General features: G+C 40.7%; 1 protein-coding gene across 9 annotated transcripts in view; it reads left to right on the top strand.

Annotated features, from left to right (window-relative positions):
• FYN (FYN proto-oncogene, Src family tyrosine kinase) overlaps positions 1–18,932 on the top strand; it is a 117,466-nt gene that overhangs the window by 74,310 nt on the left and 24,224 nt on the right. For 8 of the 9 annotated variants that reach the window (XM_081000401.1, XM_081000400.1, XM_081000403.1 and 5 more), the window contains 2 exons: positions 16,208–16,465; positions 17,383–17,479. In XM_081000401.1, the coding sequence (XP_080856527.1) occupies positions 16,219–16,465; positions 17,383–17,479 (344 nt within the window). In that variant the 5' untranslated portion in view covers positions 16,208–16,218. Of the gene's footprint in view, positions 1–1,321; positions 1,465–16,207; positions 16,466–17,382; positions 17,480–18,932 lie in introns of those variants that run through there. The other variant, XM_081000396.1, reaches the window with a different exon arrangement.

Below are 18,932 nucleotides of genomic sequence, written 5' to 3'. Positions count from 1 at the left end.
TCTAACTTCAGAAATCTATGCCTGGGTAACCTTGTGACTATGCTACTGCAATGCACTGTACACGGAACTGCCCTTGAAACTGGTCTGGATGCTGCTGCAAGTGCAGAATGTGGCTGTTCAGCTATTGGACTATAACACTAATTGTGAAAAGATTGCACTAGTTACCTGTGAGACACTGGGTTCTATTCAAGGTGTTGGTATTTGAAGCATTGGATAGTTTGAACCACAGATGACTGCAGAATCACCTTCTCCAATACTGCCAGCTCATACGCTAAAAGCAGTAATGTTGGCCCTGCTCATGGCCTGTTTCACAATGGCAAGAGATATGGTCTTCTCTAAGATGTCACCCCCAGTGTCTAGGTAGAGCTGCATTTGTCCCCCCCCCCCCCCCCGCTAACAGTTGCACTGATAAGAAAAAAGACCCAATTGCTTAGAAGTCTTCGAATGTAGTGAATATAACTGATTATCTGTTATTCCTTGACTCTTGTCCTGTGCATTCTGAAGTGTGTGTGTGTGTGTGTGTGTGTGTGTGTAATGTTGTGTGAAGTTTTTAAGGTTTTAATTTGTTTATAGTATTAGATGATAAGAGTCTCATGCTCTACTGACTGAACTATATACTTTGACACAAGTTTGTTAATATATTCAGAAATGTTTATCTGACTGTTTATTATTGCTTTATTTTTAATTTTATGTAATTGTTGCATGACATATGCTCTAATATAGACAAAGATATATCTCAATGCAACCATGTTAAACAGTTTAAAGATGGAAATGAATAAAAACTATGTTACAATTAAGATTACCGGTATTTGACATACAAACAATGTATTAATTGGGAAACTATCTTAAGCACGGTGGTGACAAATCTGATTAAGATCTGGCTAAGACTCTACCTTCTAAATCTAAACTTAATGAATTAATCTACTGAGCAATCCTATTAATGCTTTAATTACTGTTAAGAAGGCAGATTGAATTTAGCAGATTGAATACATGCAAACCGTGTGTGTGTGTGTGTGTGTGTGTGTGTACATATTCTGATAAGCAGCCTCCCCCAAATACAAACTGTCCTTAATACAAACTGCCCCTGGAAATTTTGGACTGAAGGCAAGTTAGCTGAGCAAAGGAGAATTCAGTTTCAGAAATTTAGTTTTGTTTCTGTATAAACTACAGTACACATTTCTGACAGTTTTTTCTGTCTTGTGCTGGCTCATTCACACTTCTGTTTGTTCCATGATTTCTTCTGTTTCTCCCTTGATTTGTAGTCACAGGTCTGATAGGTTTTAGTTTTTTCCTGCCGCTTTCCCCAGGAATGCCTGCTCTTTACTGCTGAATTGGAACAAATGTCAATCCCTACAAAACCTCATTGGCATTTGTTTTCCCAGGAAAAGTGGAAAGACGAAAGAAGAAATTCTCAGACCTGTGACTGGAAATCAAGGGACAAACAGAAGTCTGGATGAGCTCTTAGTGAGTACCTTGAATCACATCAACAATTCATAATTTTTCATAATGGGCAAAGATGGAAAGCTGTTTGACCCAGTTCATGGGCACCTTGAGAGTTTGTAAATATGGGTAAAAAGTCTAGTTGCTGCTTAGGTAGCATTTTGTACTCAGTTGCTGATAACAACCAATGTGGGCAATAGCTCCCACATACCATCTATTAATAATAAGCAGTTATAAGGAAAAAGTGAGTAAAGTTTTTGCAACATGCAGTGGAAAAAACTGAGACTAGAACCACTGATTTCTGCTAAGTGTTTGCACTTACAGTTCTGAAGGAGCTGAACAGCAGAAACATACTGCATTTCTTAGTCATTTGAATTTTGTTTAAACATGACATGAGAGTTATAAAAAAAAACCATAGCAAGTGTAAAGAAATCTTAGAAGTTGTGTTGGGAATGTGTGTATACACACAGCTGCCATTTGTAATTTGTTTTCCTTTACAACTTTTAGTAATCCATTGTTTTATACATTTTTAACTGAATATGTGATTAAAATTACTAAGGGAAGATCCACACCAAACATTTAAAGCACATCCAATGTACATTTAAAACACGTTAGTTTCCTGAAAGAATCCTGGGACTTGTAGTTTCCCTGTCATGGAGCTACAATTCCCAGTACCCTTAAAAAAGTATAGTTCCTGTGATTCTTTGAAGCCATGCAAAGCAATGAAATATGTATTGATAGGTCACTATTAAAATTGAACATGTTTAATGCCTTAAGATATTAAAGTAGACATTAATATGAATTAGATGAGCTAGGTGGACAACCTAGCTCATGTTGCAGTAGTAAAATGCAGGCTTTAATCCATATAAACACTAACCAAAAGGTCATTTGTGTCTTGATTACAGAAATGTGTAATGCAGGGTTTGGACTAGATGAACCTTGGTGTCCCTTCCAACTCTGATTCTATGATTGATTGATTTTTTGCTGTAGAATACATTTTGGTAGGTTCTGCTCCTGGAATGCAGAAAGATATGCAAAATTGAGCAAAATAATCAGCTGATGGGTGTGTGAATGGATTACTCAGGACGGCACCAGGGCTGGCTTCTCTTGCATTACTCTGGCACCGTAGGAGTTGGAGCAGTGCCATTCCTTCCCATGCAGTCAGATGATATGGGAATCCCATGACCATGCAGCAGGAGTTCACTCAGGGACTTACCCCCAAGCATAGGAAAAATACTCTTCTCACATGGGCTGTGCACACACCATACGTTTAAGCCACATCGCCCCCCAAAGAATCCTGGGAACTAGTTTCTTAAGGGTGCTCAGACTTGCAGCTCTGTGATGGATAAACTACAGGTCCCAGGATTCAGAGTTTGGATTTGATATCCCGCCTTTCACTCCCTTTAAGGAGTCTCAAAGCGTCTAACATTCTCCTTTCCCTTCCTCCCCCACAACAAACACTCTGTGAGGTGAGTAGGGCTGAGAGATTTCAAAGAAGTGTGACTGGCCCAAGGTCACCCAGCAGCTGCATGTGGAGGAGCGGAGACGCGAACCCGGTTCCCCAGATCATGAGACTACCGCTCTTAACCACTACACCACACTGGCTCACTGATTCAGGGGGTGCTTTAAATGTATGGTGCATATCCCTGGCAGTGTAGGAAGGATCAGTGCTGCTGCCACTACTGCACCACAGGCATAATGCAAGGGCCAGTCTCAGGCTATTTTTGGATTCATTTAGTTATTAGTATGCTTTTAAGCATCTATAGTACAGCTGTTATTCTTACTATGTATGGGAGCCACTTGAGGGACCCTTTTAAGGGGCAAAAAGTATCTATTTATAAAACGATTTGTAAATCCAAAATATCTGTGCCCATGCTGCCTCCTTGCATAAAAATCCAGGTAAATTAAGAAATTGGAACAGTGATATATATTGGATAATAGGGAGGGGGGGTGAGATTCCAAATTACATTTTCTTGGAGGTTCAGTCAATCCATATAGAAAATTCTATTAGCAAATAAACCTTAAAACAGCTGACATTATACCTCATTTAACCCTAGAAGCTGAAATATGTGGTTCAGCTTCTAGATAAAGTACATTTCCACTTACTCAGGTTTTTTCCCCTTTCTTTTAATAGAGTTTATAGTTGCTGCTCCTTGCACTGTGCTGCCTGGGATTTTTTCCGGGAATCAAAATGAGCTAAAGACAGCAGCTGCCATGGGCCAAACAACTCCCCTCTTTCCAGCTCAGCCACTACCCACCCATACACTCATTGATGGGACTAAAGCCCCTGGCCGTGGTCCCACGTAAAGGAGCACAAAAGCCTGCACTGTGTCCTTGGAGCTCACTAAATGCACATGCTGACGGACGGGTTGCCAGAGAGGGTGACTCCTATAACAAAAGGCCCTTCGAGAGTTCTTCAAGCTTGCAATTTCTATCCCACCTGATAAAATCAGACATGCACTTAAGTCCAACTCTGCCAAAGCTTTAACTTTGCATTCTTCACAGGTTATATAGCACAACCAATGATGTTTAAGACTAGTAAAGCAATGGCCGCTGCAACGCGCTCTACATGGGGCTTCCTTTGAAAAGCACTCACAAACTTCAACTGGCTCAAAGAGCTGCAGCCAGAGTGCTGACTGGGGCTGGTTACAGGGAGCAGACAACTCCCTTACAGTGGTACCTCGGGTTACATACGCTTTAGGTTACATACGCTTCAGGTTACAGACTCCGGTAACCCAGAAATAGTGCTTCAGGTTAAGAACTTTGCTTCAGGATGAGAACAGAAATAGTCCTCCGGCGGCATGGCAGCAGCAGGAGGCCCCATTAGCTAAAGTGGTGCTTTCGGTTAAGAACAGTTTCAGGTTAAGTACGGACCTCCGGAACGAATTATGTACTTAACCCGAGGTACCACTGTATTAGAAAAAGCTCCACTAGTTACCTGCCTGTTTCTGGGCACAAATCAAAGTGCTGGTTATGACCTATAAAGCCCTTACATGGCTTAGGCCCAAGCTATCTGAAAGACCGTATTTCCTCATACGAACCTGCCTGGGTTTTGAGGTCTTCAGAGGAGGCCCTTCTCTTGGTCTCCCTACCCTCACAGGTCCACTTAGTGGGGACACGGGAAAGGGCTTTCTCAGTAGCTGCTCTCAGACTCTGAAACTTCCTCCTTGGAGAAGCTAGACTGGCTCCCTCATTGTCCTTCTGCCGGCAGGTGAAGACCATCTTCTTTCAGCAGGCTTTGGGGAACTGACTGCTTTTGATGAAAGGGCTGGTGCAGTGCTGTTTTCATTGTAATTATTTGTATGATTTAAACAGATTTTATATATCTATATAGTTTTAATTCTATTAATGTTTGATTGTTTTTAATGATTGTTTTTTCTGTGTTTTTAGCAATTTTGTAAGCCACTTTAAATTCCATCAGGGAAAAAAGGTGGTGAAAGAATGAATGAATGAATGATTTATTTCCACAATATGATCTTTAGTAAAAGCCCCTGTTCTACGTGGACTGAAATCTCTCCAAGTTTCTAGATGTCATTTAGGAAAACATTCCCTATTCCCTGTCCTGTTTTTTCACTACTGGCAATAGACTTGTCCATCTGCTGTCACCAGCATGTAAATGCTACTGCTTATTTAACAATTTTTACATATTTAACATGGAGCTATTCCCATGGTATTTCCTTCCCAATGTTTCTATGATAAAAAGTCCAGTTTCTTTGGAATTCCAGCATGCTGAGAAATTTACCCCCCCCCCAAAAAAAAAACAACCAAAGACGCTTATCTTTTTTCTTTTTCTTGCTTCTTTTTGCAATGTAGCCTCAACAATTGCAGAGAACAAAAACCAACAAAGCTTGTACTTTGAAATGTATTCAAAAGGATACATTTGTGCATATTATATACATAAAGATAATGTTAATCTTTTCCTTAATTTTTTTTTACATTCTAGACAAAGATTCAGATCAAAGAGGTTTAAACAGTTCCTCTTTTCCTAAACTTACTTGCTCCCTAGAGTTTAAAATGGAGCCAGTTCATTGTTACAAGTCATTTTTGTCTTTAAGCTCATAACAGTGAATTGAGTTTCAGGAGAATTATCTGCAGGGTGAAGTACATTTTACTACATATTCATACACATCCAAATAGGCCACTGGCGCTTCAAGTATTTCGTTATTATAATGCTCCCTGAAGGAAACATAGCTGGGTAAAGTCCTTAGAAGCTATATCCTATAAAATGTTGACAAAATGATTTCGTTATCGTCCTTAGTAGCAGTTGGAGGACCAAGTAACTAACATACGACAAGATTACTCTTTTAGACCTTTCAGGTGTATATATTTTGCTGCACGTGTTGAAACAGGCATCTACTTCGGAGGTAAAGAAGTTCCCCTGTGACACTATGGCACTTATCAGCTCTGGTTTTTGTAGGTACTTAAGTTTAAAACAGTTTTAAAAAACAAAACCTTCAGTTCAGTTAATTGCGGGCATCTTTCTAATCTGACTGATGAGTTAGTTGACCAAATGGTGAAAGCATGATCTGAACACATGTATTGTAAGTGAATGGAAAAGCCAAATAGCACAAGTGCACTGCTAGTACTATGTATTCCTCATTGCTAATTGTTCTATCACTCCTTCTTGTACCTACATCAGCTCCTCCTCCTCCACTCTCTTAACCGATGCATAGAGTAAAGGAGATTGCTGTTCCCTAACACAAGCACTTGATGGATGCTTGTCATGATGGCCCCTAGATAACATTTTCCCAAAGGAAGTCCTATCCTGGATCTGCTATATGCCCCATGGAAATGACTATTGACTGTTTAGAAGGGCACTTAAAGCCTTATTTTTACCAGGCATTTGCAATTTTTCGGGTTTTGTATTTTGTCTCCAACTTGTTTTATTGTAGTCTATTCTGAAATGATAATGCATCATTGATTTGCTTTTGTTTATAATCTGTTGTAAGCTACTTTGATAACTAAGAGTGGCATATAAATGTAAATAGTTGAGAGTTAGTGGTAAGGAATCATGTGGAGCAGCTGTATTTTTCACAGAGAAGTAATGAGACTGCACAGAGAGGCTCACAGTGTCATTTCCTCCTCGTTCTTAGTATCTTCATGGGGGGAAAACATGAAAAAAGTGACCAAGATAATCTCCTCCTTTTAAAGAGTACAAAAACCTTTAAACTTTTGTGAAAGCAGTGTGAAAGGGCACAAAGGCGTGTCTTTTGGATCTTCCATTAAACTTTTTAGTGCACAATAAATATGATTGGGCAAATCAAAGTGAGCTTCTAAAACTAAGGGCATAACTTAATAACAGTATGAATTTGAAAAAAAAATAGTAATACATCTTTACAATTTATATATTTCTGCTTCAAAGAAGAGTATGCCTCCACTCTTTAAAAATAAAACAGACCAACTTCTTAGCTTACACTAATTAGTGCTCCATGATATAAAGGTTGCATAAGTTCTTTTTATAAAATATAAATAGATTTCTGGGGAAATAAAAGAATCTGCCTGTCTTGCAGATGGATTTCAGTGGTACTTGCTTAAACAAGTTTGCTGAAATTACTCTCCTTCCAACTGAACACTGCTCTTTTCCTTGACTGAAACTGGTACAAGCAAAGAGAATGGAAAAAGAATTCACTATTAACAAAACAAAAAAAGGAGGCCCTAACACTCATAGAATTATCTGGCAATGAAACTCTGTTCAAAATGGGAAGAGTTGGCAAAGTGGCCTTTTGTTGGGAGCTTGGAGGTGAGCCTCCTTCTCTTTCATTTCCTGCATTGGAGAGTTTTTGATTACGCCTGCTCAAACAGCCACTTTGTGCTAATGTGTTTTCTTGTGGATTTGCCAGGTGACCCCCTGACTCATGGGCACCATGCCAGTTCCACCACAGCGACTGTTCCTTAAACAAGCACAGCAAGTGAAGTCAGTTTTTGCTACTGCTGTCCAGATGGAACACTGACTTTCCTGTTCCTTTTCAGCTAGTGGTGAATATATCCCAAGGTTGTTTTTGGTGGGTTGTTGTTGTTTTTTAAAGTACCTCAATGGTTCTCAGAATGCCAAAAGAAAGAAGATGGCTTTTGATGATGGTCTGCAAGATCATTCTTCTTCTTCTTGATTACTGCATCACCCAAAATACTAGTGGATTTTCATCCCATGGAGTGCTCTACTTTGGTTTCTTCGGTTTCCTTCCATCACCTTCTTTCTGTGAGGCTTATCTGTACATATAAAATGAAGGATAACTCATAAGCTACAGCATTTGTTCTGGAGAGGGGCAGTTTTGTTAACATGAGAAGGTGATCATGTGGGTTTATTTCTAGTGTGTGTCCTTCTCCCCACCCCACCAGTGGCGTAGCGTGGGTTGTCAGCACCCGGGGCAAGGCAAGTAATTTGCGCCCCCTAACCCGTGGATTTTAGTAGGGGCAGAGAGCTGCGAGTGCGAGCGCGCCCCCCCCAGATGTTGCGCCCGGTGCGGCCGGCCCCCCCTGCACCCCCACGCTACGCCACTGCACCCCACCACCACCAGAGCAAAGGCAACACATCCATAATTGTAACATTGCTATTGTCTTGCTGTGTCCTTACTGGCTGTAAATATCAGTGCCAATTTGGGGCTAAATCAATGCTGTGAAATGGCACAATATAACCATAAATTTGTTCCATGTAACATAGATATGGAAAGTAGCAACTGAGAGAAGCAGAAAAGAAAACAAGAAAGGGCATACTTGACATGGTACAGTAGATAAGTCATCTTTTTGTTGTCTGTGTTCCTCCTTGACGAATGCCAGGAAATTGTCTTCTGTGGGCAACAAGGACGTCTTTTCATGTGCCATTTCTATAGCAGGTAGAGGTGAGTAGCAGCTGTCCTGGAATAAGCATGCTATAAGCAAAAACTATAATGGACTCCAAAGCTGAGCTGTGTGCATATAACTGACCAAAGTCTTCTCCCAGCTGCATGTTCAGGTCAAGAGAACTGGAGAGTACCATGTGAGACTGACTTCATATACATCTCTCAGCCATTTTGCTCTTGGGGTGCTATGTCATTAAGACAGAAAAAAGAAACAGGCAAATGATCTGTGAGGTGTACAGTGCCATTTCTCTTACATACTAGGCCTGGGCGATATATCGCTATATCGCCCAGGACCAGTATGAGGCGCCGATACAGCTTGTTCTTCCCTCTGCATCTTTAAACTGCTCAACTGAGGAGTGTGCAGCTGTCCTTACCTCAGCTGAGCAGTTAAAGGAGCTCCCAGCCCAGGGCTGGCTCCCGTGAGCCAGGGGCGGAGTGGGGGCTCCGTGAAACTGCTCAGCTGAAGGGAGCGTGATTGGTGGTTGCCCACTCACCTGTGAGCAGGAGGAGCACTGGGGCTTTCTCAGCTGGGAAGGAGGAACAACCTTCCCGATTCCTAGCTGAACTGCGCAAACAAGCTGCGCTGTCCCAGCTCATGAGCGCCTGGCTGAAACCGCCTCAGTTCCTGAGGTAACAAAAGAGTTACAAAATAGCATTTTTTTAAAAAATAAATAAATCCTAGTGTTAGTATGAAAAATGTTGAAATAAAAATTTGTTTATCACTGAAGAAAGAGAGAATTAAAAGTATTGGGTAATAGGTCCTAATTAAAGCAGGGCCTGTTCCTTCCCAGTAAAGAAATCTGGTATTAGCAACACAGATGTTATACTACTGACATAATTAAACAGGCATACCTCCCACTTGGCACATGATGCTTCTTGCTTGGTTCTGGATCACACCTTACACTTTGGCAAGTCACTTAATTTCCGCCTCATTTTCCCATCTCTATGCAGCAGAAAGTCCACATGACTTTGAGATCAGCATTCCTTTGTGAAGGACTTTTCTCCTTCCTCTTCACACTTTTCTTTTTTATTTCCATCATGGAAAATAAGCAGGAAACACCACAATATTGCCTGGAATGTTGTTTGCTGTTATACCTGTCTGGACTTTGTAAAATATTAGTGATTTCAGATGCTTCTTCTCACTGGGTCAAGGAATAAAATACTTTGCATTAAAAATGGAATGAGGTCCCTGTGAATAGAAGGCAGAATTGACATGAATTTATCTTTCTGTCACATTCCACTAGGATGCCTCTCTACATTCTGGGCTAAGCAGAAAATGATAGGAATATATATATTAAGAGTACACTTTGATTTAAAGGCATGATGAAGCAGGCAAGGCATGTATTCATCCAAGAGGAGTCGAAAGCCTGCAATACCTACCTCACTTTGTTTTCTCTGTGACTCATTTTTTATTAGAGAATTGGAGGGAGAGGGGGATGCTCAGAATGTTTTAAAATATTGAACTAAAAAAAGGATGTCTGATGCTAAGGGAATTGTGCCTTTTAAAATTATAACAGTGTGAGGAAATGATTTAGACTGGGTAAAATAGTGAAGGCAGGTAATTACCACTATAGTACTGCTGCTCTGGTTAGACTTGGAGCTCTGTGCAGATTTTGAAAAATCAAAAAGTAAAGATTAAAAAAACACTTTAGAGGTCCATTTATTAATTTCCCTGTATTGGTCACCAGGCAGGTCAATGGCGTGTGTCTGAGTGCTCAAAGCCTTGCTTATCCAAGTTGTCTCTGCCTCACTATTTCCGCCTCTAAAACGGATAACAGTTATCTACATACTTGGCTCCTTGAGCACATAACGAATAAGTGTGGCTCAACCTATTTTTAAGGTTTTTGCTCACTTTTGCTATTTAATTCCTTAATGTGTTTTGCGTTGTAGTTGAATGTGACTTAATGCATAGTCGGCAACTGGGTATACCTGTCCAGTGTTGTGTTCTGTTCTGCATTGCATTTGGAGTTCTAGTTTTGTGTTTCTAACTATGTTGTCTCTGTTAGGGGCTGTTCTGTGTGAATAGAGCTGCTCAGTAGCTGGAGAGTTATGAACATATGGAACAGCTGACAGTATAATTTACATGAACAGAATGTTTTATGTGGGCTTTTCCTTTAGGTGACTGCTTTCACAACATTGCACAGATTACAGGAGGTGAGGTGGGTGCCTGGAAAGATTTGAGTATCACCTTCTTTGGGGGCACCAGTACCCAATGAAAACAGCACAGGGTTTAGCATTGTAGCAAGGATTCTGCCTAAGCTGGACTCTGTTTATTTGGCAGCTCTTGTCTATTCCATGCAAAACTGATGACCACAGTGAGTGGGAGGAAAGCAAGGGCAAGAGTTTACAAAAATTTATTTAACGGGTTCTAGCCCGTTTAGCAAGATCAGAAGAGTCTAAAAATTGCTTTTCCCCTTCTGAACCATACTGCTTCCAAAATCAAAGCTGTATTTTAAATATTTTTATCTGTTATACACCTGCCATATTGTACACAACAACCCAAGTACATGAAGGAGTGTAAGGATTTGAATAAATGACACTGCATAAACAACAGAATTACCGTCCCTTTAAGGAGGTGACTATATGAGATTAAACTTCCATCCCCTAACTGAACCCTTGCCAATTATCCTGTCACTCTCCTTCCCCAGTTGACACACGACTTAATACATCTAGAGGACTTTACATGGAGACTCCAACGTGGTCTTCATTCTGGAGTCCTTCAGGCTGCTCACGGATTGCAGCCTTGGTCTTCAACCTTCAAGCATCAGGTTCACAACAACCAACTATTACTTATCCGTAGCTCTTTCTTGAGGGCTGTCATACAATCCTGTTCTCTTGTTAGCAGACCTCTTTCAGCTCTTTGCACCAGTATTATCAGTTCCTGGGTTGAATCTTCATTACCCTGTCCTATCTTGGTCTGGTAGTAGCATCAGGGCTATCCAAAAACACAGAGGAGAAGCTGAGGTCAAGCACAGTGATGCAAGCCAAGCATGGATGTGGTCCAATAGCAGGGACATGAGACAAAGCCAAAATTAAGCAGTCCAAAAGTAGGCAAAATTTCAAAGGCAAGGGGTTAGCAGCGGTCATTCAGTGTAGGAGGCAGGAACAAGAAGTCAGACTGAACAGAGTTAAGGGCCTGTGCTTTTCACCACTGGGAAGCTCACAGTAAAGGCTAATATAGCCTGTCTTTCCATCCCCCCACCTAATCGCAGTTGCTGCTGTTTAGGGGTATTTAGAGAGCTCTTCCCTTTTGAGGAGTACCCTTCCTCATAGGGAGTCCCAGGGTTCATGACACGGGATCCTGCATGTTCCCCAAAGTCAATGGGAGGTTCAGTCCATCCTCCAAGGTGCCTGTGTCCAGTTCAGGGCTACATATGACAGACCTTTCAGATGCCTGCCTCTTAAGTCCAGCTCACTGTGGCCCCTTCCTAAATCCCGCCCCTCCTTCAGCTCCAAGAGCTGCTCTACCCACCCAATACAAAACCTGGCCTTTTATTTACATCAGCCAAGACCCTCCCTGCAGTCACTAAAATTTGGGTGAAATTCCATCCTCTTACTGACTTACGAGTCAATAAGATGCGGTAGAATGTCCACTAATTGACAAATTAAAACTGACCACCCTTTTGATGACTGAGTCTCAATACAGAAAACAACGGTTCAATATGTGTTCAATATGTGCTTGACGCATAGCCACAAACATGTACACGTCACCACAAACCCAGAGGTGACTAGAAAAAGTGCAAAAGTGGCCCTAAAAGAATGTAGAAAGGGCAAAAACAGTGTAAAAGCAGCGCCTAGCAATCCCATAAGCCTTTGCAAGTGCAATCTCAGGAGCCCTTGCACTGACTGTTGAGTCCTGTGGAGAGTTGGAGTTTGGACAGGGCAGTTTGGAAGGAGTAATTGTGGTGATTTGGTAATTTGGTTTTTTCAAGGGGTTTTCAGAGGTTTAGAGGGTGTTTGTAGGCTTTTTCAATGGTGTTCCCGGTATACGCAATTTCACTTAAATGTGTAGTGCATCAGAACGTAACCCCAGCATAAAATGGTCGTTGCCTGTATAAAGCCAGAAACCTCTCCAAGCAAAGCGCCTCCCCCCCCCCCCCGATGCTAGACTGCAGTGACAATTTAACTGACACTTTTCTGTCTGCTATTCTACCTTCAATACAACATATTCCTCTAGCTTCCAGCAGGAAAATGTCAGTTAAATGATCATCTTGTTTCAAATGACATAAGATACGTTTAATAAACTTTACATCAACAGTACAAAGCTTCTCAACAGCTGCGATAGCTCAGTCAGTAGAGCATTAGACTCTCAATCTTATGGTCATGGGTTTGAGCCCCACGTTGGGCAAAAGACTTCTGCACTGCAGGGGGGTTGGACTAGGTGACACTCATGGTTCCTCACAGAATTAGATGAGTCATTGATCCCAACTATCCATCCCTTCCACAGATATCCACTGTATATTCATGCATAAGGATGACACTTGTGGCGTAATTTTGTGCATGTTTTCTCTAAATCAAGTCCCACTGTGGGGCTTACTCATGGGATTCAGCCTTATAGTGACTCTTATATATAACACCTCAGAAGTAAGCCCTATCAAGTTTAATGGAACCCATGTAAGAATGTATAGCAGGCTCCCCACTTCTGATGTATAGTGTTGCAACTTCACTAACACATTGGTGAGTGTAGAATTGTTGATTCTGTACAATTGAACAATATTTTGAAAGGTAAATTTGTGCTCTATCACTTGAAGTTTCATTATTCCTGTAAACTTTGTTTAGCTTTCTTCAGAAAATTCCTAATACTGCTTTGGGAAAGTGGATCAAGATTAAACTGCTAAAATTATGGTAACGGTAATGGCAAACTTTGAAACGGTCCTATGACCCAGCAATCCAAACATTTGAGGAAGAAATACATCATCCATTAGAACTATATTAAAATCTTGTTTACCGCTTGTGGTGTTGAACATAAATCTCCAAGGGGTCTGGCACAAATAGTTTCCAGATTTTGTTGAATGATATCATCACCACTTGTCCTGAGCATGCATGTTTTCAGCTCTACCAAACGATGAATGCCTCCATTCAGCTCAGGTTTGAATTTGAGATGCTTTGTGATAACAGCGGAAAATAGATTCTTGCCCTCGGGTTGTTCAGAGCTGTGGTGCTACTGCTGAATGGAGGATGTATTTTAAAATATCTACAAAAACCCTGGAGTCCTTTTGAATCAAGTCCAGCAATGTGCTTGTACTTCCTCCTGAAACTTAACTAGGCGACTAATGATATCATCCATAGCTAGTGTCTTCAAGAAGGAATGGACAGCTTTTCAAAGTCTTGGCTTGAAAAGAAACATGTAGGTTACACCCTCTGTCACATCTCACACAGTCCTGCAATCAAGCAGCTTTTATACGTGCACTGCCCAGGCACTGGAGCCAAGCTGAAGAGGACAATAGAAAGGGAAATGACCTCTCCATCAAACTTTTCTGTCTGCTCCTCCCCACCTCTCTCAAAGAAAATACATGCCAGCAAAGAGAGAGAGAGAGGAGAAACTGGCTAAAATATATTCATTAAAATATGTTGCACTGATGTCACTATTACCTCTTATAAAAATCTGTTTTGTTTGAGTCTCTCTCTTTTTACAGTTTGGAAGGCCTGTGTACCTATTCATTGCTGGCCTAGTTTTCTGTTACTTGTTTAGTTGGCCTGCATTTCTTGAGTAGCTGCTTTATTCCTTTTTCTTTCTTCCCCCCTTTTTTTTCTTTTTGGCACCTCGAAGTTAATAATTCATTTTTTTGTTGGCTCAGCGTGTGAATAATACATTTAGGGCCATATCCTCCCCTTCCTCTGTAATAAAGTATATCCTTGCTCAATTCAGATTGTGAAAGTGCTCAGATATCTATAAAGCACTATTAAATAGAGATGGGGGCTAAACCTAGTGGAAGAGAAATTCCACATAAATTCATATGCGCAAATGTGGGTGCAGAAGTTTTTTTGTTTCATTTTGGAGGTTTGTTTTATTTTGGGATTCTGATCTCCAAAGCATATTCTGCCCTTTCCAATATTTGCAGCTTGAAATCACAGTGTGCAGCTACTCTCCAATCCTGTGTGGAGGCCTCTAGGAGCCAGTGTGATATAATTGGCCCCTGGAGATGCTTAGAGCACCCACCCACCGGGCAAGGCTGTGTGTTGCATGATACAAAATTCTGCCACATTTGTTCCCGTTAGAATCGTCTGGTGGGGTTGCATGGGGAGGGATAGAGAGTTAAACCCACACACCATTTTTTCCCATGTGACTCTTGCATATGAGTGGTATATGCATATATATATGCATATTAATATATTATATATATATATATATATATGTGTGTGTGTGTGTGTGTGTGTATATATATATATATATATATATATATATATATATATATTTGCTTTAATTTTATAAAAAAAAATTTGACAAAACATCCATCTTACATATAATATATAAAGACCACTTGGCCATCTTGGCCTGAGACTTCCTTCCTCCTCAACTAATGGTTTTCCTAATTATGCTCTGATACTTCATGTTGTTGTTGTTGTTGCTGTTGTTGTTGTTGTTATTTCCCTTAAATCCAAATCTTAAATACAACATTTAAGCATCATATTGATAATAATTGATATATCTAACCATACAAAACTTCTTGTAGCCCTACTAACGATGTCAGTTGTTTACAATTGTCTCTCAAATACAATGTAAATTTATTCCAGTCTTTCAAAAAGGTCTGGTACTGCTGGTTCTGAATTTTCCCGGTTAGTTTCGCCAACTTGGCATAGTCCATTAACTTCATCTGCCACTCTTCTTTTGTTGGGATCTCTTCTATGAGTGGTGTATCCTGAATCATGCTGTGTGTGGAAAGTGAAGCAGTGTAAACTCTGAATGCAGCATGTATATGTATGTAGGAACTATACGTGCAATAAACCAGCAGCTGTCTCCGAGGTAGCATAAAAGTGCAACTATCTCAAAAATGGCTGCCAGCTCCTTGGCTATATTGAGGGTGAGCAGCTGCTATTGCCATCCCAAAGTGTAGGACAGAATAGGTGAATAGAGGTGTGGAGCAGGAAGACTATTGGAGGAGCCATGGGATCCATCTCTCTCCAGAGAATCTTAGCTGAGGATGGTCAGAACCTTGAGCTGACACTTGGTGTGGGGTTAGGGTTTGCTCAGGTCAGGCAGCTAGAGCATGAGTAAATCTCTTGTCAAAGCAAATACAACAGACAGAAGAGCTTGGTGGCCTTTTCTATTTGCAGCTTGCTCAATGTTGGGGAATTTTTGTAATGGGGTGGGAGAAGTTGAGACTATAGAATCAGAAACCAAATGCTCAGTGGTTCATGAGCAATATTTTCCAAAGTGGTAATGTGAAGTGACTTCAGAAAGGATGTGAGATGACTTCAGAAAGCCAACACAACTTTAACATCAATACTTTAACAGGAGAACTACAGAAGAGATACCTATGAGATCGGTTAACAAGAGGCTAAAATCATTGGGTGCAAAGATGTTTTTTATGAATTATAGGAGACTTTATCCTGTGTTGGTCCATAGTCTGTCTTTTTGCTGTTCGCATCACAGCAAACAAAGGACTGGCATAAGCCATGTTTGAATCACACTTTAGAAATGCAAAAAGGGGGACATTGCCTTGTAAAGGAAACTTCTTTATTGCCCAACCATGTTTCTCAGTTGGAGCACAAACACCAAATGGAACGTTCAAGAAGTTGCTTTCTAGACATGTCCCAGAAAAGAGATATGTTGCCTTTAGCTGCTTGATACTGATGTATCCCAAAAACAATTCTGCATTTGCTGATTGGTAGAATTAACTGTTTATGTGCCATATCATGTTGGTAAAGTATATCAGACATCAAAATGAAAACAGTTTTTGTTTGTTTGTTTGTTTGTTTGCTTACTGCAGGATTTTAGATAATGGGCTGTGTGCAATGTAAGGATAAAGAAGCAACAAAACTGACAGACGAGAGGGATGGCAGTTTAAACCAGAGTTCAGGTTATCGCTATGGGACAGATCCCACCCCTCAACATTACCCAAATTTTGGTGTGACTTCGATTCCAAACTACAACAACTTCCCCACAGCCGGTGGACAGGGGCTGACCGTCTTCGGTGGTGTGAATTCCTCATCACATACAGGCACACTGCGAACAAGAGGAGGCACAGGTATATCATTTAGAATAACTTTATCTTTTTCAGAGTATATTAGGTTTCTTCAGTACAAAAATCAAAAACAAAAAATCAGTCTTTTATTGAGGATCATTTGCATTCTTGCAACACCCACCTCTGATCTGAAGACATGAAATTATTATTGCTCATATGGGACACAACTCACAATATAATAATAATTCACAATGTAAGTAGAGCACACAAATGGAGGCCTGCACAAAGTCAGATATGACTTTGGGTATAATATATTCTCTGTCTCCATTCCCCCTTCACTGTCTCACACAGTGCACACAGAGCCCCCTCACGCTGCTCATTCTCAGCACTCACATATATACACTTATTGCACTCGTAATTTACATGCTGCTCTCATACTTATGCAACATTCATACTTGCAGTCTGTAACAGGTGACCTTGTGATTCACATTGCCTACTGCTGTTTGTGCTGAACTGTTTTCCACAGAGAACATGGAAGCCAGAGCTCTTAATAGGCAATAGCTACACAGATTTCAAAGTCTCTAACCTATCTTTACCTCATTTAAATAAATAATAAAGTTTTGTTGAGTGCATGTGCAATCCAGTGTAGCATGATGGTTGAGAGACTGAGATGTGAATTCCCTCATTCAGATATTACCTGTATGACCCATGAACTCAACAGGTGGCCTTTGGAAAGCCACTGCTCTCTCTTCCTGAGACACAAACTCCTTATCTGCAGTACAGGAATAACGATAGTCCTCTGTCTTGCATAGGTTTTTTTGTTGTTGTTTTTTGCAAGGATAATACTTCGTGAAGTAAGTGGAACAAAAAACAATTTTAAACCAAATTCTGTATTTATTTTTTTTAAGGCAGAATTTGTTGGCCATCTATTTTCCCCTATTCAGTAGCAAATTTGTAAACTGCCGTTTTATGTCTCTTAGGTGTAACTCTTTTTGTGGCTCTGTATGATTATGAAGCAAGAACAGAAGATGATTTAAGTTTTCATAAAGGAGAAAAATTTCAGATACTTAACAGCTCGTAAGTTTTATGTTACCGCATGACTTTATTAATATTTGTTGAGTGATTTGTACCTTCAGCAGCACTCCCCAAAAATGTACAGGGGTGGCTTTAAAGGCGATTAAGACAAATTCGTGGAGGATAAAGATACTAAAGGCTACTAGCCATGATGGTTGTGTACACCATCCAGTACTGGAAGCAGAATAACTCCTAATACAGTTGTACCTTGGTTTTCGAACAGCTTAGTTCCGAACACTGCTAACCTGGAAGTGACTGTTCTGGTTTGTGAACTATTTTTGGAAGCCAAACGTCTGACGGGGCTTCCATGGCTTCCGATTGGCTGTAGGAGCTTCCTGCAGCCAATCAGAAGCCACACTTTGGTTTCCGAACATTTTGGAAGTCGAACAGACATCTGGAACGGATTCCGTTTGACTTCCAAGGTATGACTGTACCAGTTTCTGGGAATCACAAGTGGCGAGAATGCTGCCACTGTCATGTCCTGCTTGAGCTACCTGTAAGCATCTGCTTGGCTACTGAAAGAGCAGGAAGTTGGACTAGAGAGGGGCCTTTTCTGATTCAGCGGAGCTCTTATGTGAAATCTTCACACTCAGAGCAACTTCTGCTCCTGGTGCAAGTGGACATGAGAAGCACAGCATCAGGGCCTGTAAGCTAAACAGCTGGAGGAAGAGACGCAGGATACTCGAGACAGTCCTGCTTCTCACTTTTCCGAAACCCTTGGCTTATTGGCTTCCACCCACTCACGCAAGGATCCACTGTGTCCTACCTTTCATGATCGCAGCTAAATGCTGAATTGGATTTTAGTCCTTGAATCTGAAAGATGGAATAAATTAATTAGCAATGGAAATAATGACCTTTTAGAAGTCAGTGCTTATACTGATGCAATTTGCAGAATGTTTGTTTCAGACCATGCTTGTACATTGCTCTGGTTTGGATAAGTTTTTAAAACAACACATTTAAACTATAAACAATATAAAGATCATTATGAGGTTCATGGATTTTTGTAGCAGAACATAGAGCCAAGCAAATTTTTGCAGTCATTGCACAAACTGTCACCAAATATCTTTGGTCTGCATGACCAGTAGAAAATAACTATGGTAAACCATAATAAGCCATGTTTATTTCTTACTGTAGTTTACTGTGATGTGCAAACCAAAGGCATAATAATAATAATAATAATAATAATAATAATAATTTATTTCTACCCCACCCATCTGTCTGGGTTTCCCCACCCACTCCGGGCTGCTTTCAACAGAACATTAAAAACAGAAGAAAACTTCAAACATTAAAATCTTCCCTAAACAGGGCTGCCTTCAGATGTCTTCTAAAAGTCAGATAGTTGTTTATTTCTGTGACATCTGATGGGAGGGCGTTCCACAGGGCAGGTGCAAAAAGGCCCTCTGCCTGGTTCCCTGTAACCTCACTTCTCGCAGTGAGGGAACCACCAGAAGGCCCT

The sequence above is a fragment of the Podarcis pityusensis genome (genome assembly GCF_964106645.2).
Source record: "Podarcis pityusensis genome assembly, chromosome: 3".
Taxonomy (NCBI): domain Eukaryota; kingdom Metazoa; phylum Chordata; class Lepidosauria; order Squamata; family Lacertidae; genus Podarcis; species Podarcis pityusensis.
Note: the sequence above shows the minus strand (reverse complement) of the source record. Positions and strands in the feature narration are given on the sequence as shown.